The sequence below is a fragment of the Atta cephalotes genome (assembly GCF_000143395.1).
Source record: "Atta cephalotes unplaced genomic scaffold scaffold00002, whole genome shotgun sequence".
Taxonomy (NCBI): domain Eukaryota; kingdom Metazoa; phylum Arthropoda; class Insecta; order Hymenoptera; family Formicidae; genus Atta; species Atta cephalotes.
In genome coordinates, this window is record NW_012130066.1 from 14,634,379 (window position 1) to 14,636,794 (window position 2,416).

The 2,416-nt window shown below is 35.3% G+C and overlaps 1 protein-coding gene across 1 annotated transcript in view; it reads right to left on the bottom strand.

Moving 5' to 3' along the window:
* The window catches only part of LOC105622359 (E3 ubiquitin-protein ligase RBBP6), a 40,569-nt gene extending 39,499 nt beyond the window's left edge, over positions 1 to 1,070 (bottom strand). Inside the window, 3 exon segments of the mRNA XM_012203786.1 lie at positions 161 to 400; positions 539 to 773; positions 905 to 1,070. Of these exon segments, the coding sequence (XP_012059176.1) occupies positions 161 to 400; positions 539 to 773; positions 905 to 1,070 (641 nt within the window).
* Between the last annotated feature and the right edge of the window lie 1,346 nt (positions 1,071 to 2,416).

Sequence of the window (2,416 nt, forward strand, 5' to 3'; positions counted from 1 at the left end):
ACACGCACGCACGCACGCACGCACACACACACACAATTCACATTGAATTATTTAAAACATTAAAGATCCAGCTTCAACCATTATAGGCTTTAATATTCTTACTTGTTAATTATATATGTATTATATCTATAATAATTTAATAATGCATACTGTGACTTACTGATCAATAGCAGGAACAGCATAATGTCCTGTAGGTGTCATCATAGCACCAGGTACCAAAGGTCCTTCAACTGGTACCATAAAACTTCTGGGAATACCTGTACTCTTCTTAATTTCAATTGGTTCTTGATTTGTGCCTAGTGGACAGTTTTTGATCCAATGTCCAGGCTGATGACATTTATAACAACGATAATTTGCAGGTACATCACCAGTCTGATTGGCTCCACGAATTTTCATGTAACTAATGAAACATTACACACACACACACACACACACACACACACATATATATATATATTTCTTACTTTAATTATACATAATTTAATTCAATTGTAAAAGTATTTCATTTGTGTCAACAAATAAATATAAAATTATATACTTTGACGGATCGTAATCTTGAGTTGACTGTGTCATCATTGCACGGATCTTATCTTCCTCAGAGCCATCTAATCTCGTAAGATCTACAGCCCTACCTAAATTAGTTTCATCCTTTACATTACTGAACGGAGGAGTTTCATTTCGATCCCAAGAACGTTTTTGTTGTATTGTCAATGGAACTCTAGCGACAATAAGACTAGTATTTTTAGCAATTAGTGCATTATCATCCGTATAATCTAAGGAGATGAATATGATTACTGAATATTATTAATATAATCAATAGTTGGATAATAATTTCATAAGATGAAAAATTTCATAAGAGGAAAAAAATTTCATGAGAAATTTCAAGAAAAATTGAGACATTTGCCTTCCTTTGTTTGTGCATTTGTAATTTGCAGATCAAAATCTGTATTTTTGCCGATACGTTTCTGATGAAATATAGCCTTTTTCAAATCTGCCACTGAAATGTGCAATCCATCAAATGACACAGTGTCATAATCCAAAGTAGATTTAAATTTATAGTGTACGGACATCGTTGCTACTTAAGTAACCTAAAATGCACATAAGAAATCATCAAGATAAACTTTATCTTATAAATAGAAAAGTTTTATTTTATAAAATCTAAATGATCTTATATACACAAACTCATTGTATTGATACATAATTAATAGTAAAAGTTAAAAAAATACACGTAATAAGAATATGATTTACGAGAGAAAGCAGAAGAGTGACAGGACTCGATATTGTGCTACAGACATATTGATTAAGGGAAAATAAAGGATAAAAATTCCATTCTGCCAAGAATACATGCTATATGTATATCACACATGCATATTTTATCGAATTTATTCTATTACATTCTCGATGCAATGTAAACGCATCGTTCTTTTCTCAAAATTCTTATTATAAAATATATGAATGAACGCATATACATCCTTGCGAAAGTAGTCGACAACGAGGTAAAAGCCGCATCGAGTGCAAAGGTTAAACTGCCATATTTTGTGTGTGTGTGTGTGTGTGTGTGTGTGTGTGTGTGTGTGTGTGTATGTTGTGTGTGTCCTGAGAGGAAAACGTTGCGCAAAATGACGGTTGCACGACACCTAGCTTCAATGAATAGGTTAACTCGAAGCGACGTATGTACGTTAACACACGACAATATTGCGACATACTACATACTTTCCAGACTATCGGCAAATTAATACTGTGCCAACGACACATATACATACATATCATACTTCCTGCGTGACGTGACGTGATGCGACGTAGCGCCTTCGCGAACGACAGTCGTACAACTAAAATACAAACTGCACACCGTTACAGATCGACCGATCGCTTCGTTAACGTGCGGCTAAACAGAAACGAGATGTGTCAGTAAGTGGCAATTTCAAATTTTAGGTGAACTTGGACAATTTCGCAAATTTCACGTGATTTTACACGATTAGCGTCGAGCAGCCGAGTTCCGCCAGTGCCATGCCATGTCTCCGCTAGAAACGGCTAGAATCGGTACCGTACCGCTTCATTTTACCACAATTTATTTATTTATTTATTTACCAATGGTAAAATCTAAGATGAGCAGTGATGATACTTGAAACTGCTCGAACTCTCGAATTGTATTTCTGCCGATCTTGTTTAGAAATTCTAAAATGTCGGAATTAAAACGAAGCTACAAAAAACTCCACCACGCATTGTGACGATCGCAAACGGCTCACTACAAAACGCTGCAACTACAAAAAAATCATAATGTACTGTTTACAACAAGTTTCGGAACGCATCGGATGTCATAGGGAATTTCTTTCTCAGTTACTTCATTTAAACTAGAGTCCTAAGTGCGATCCATCCACCTTCAGGACTATATTCAGATTTCAGATTTCTCACCGGG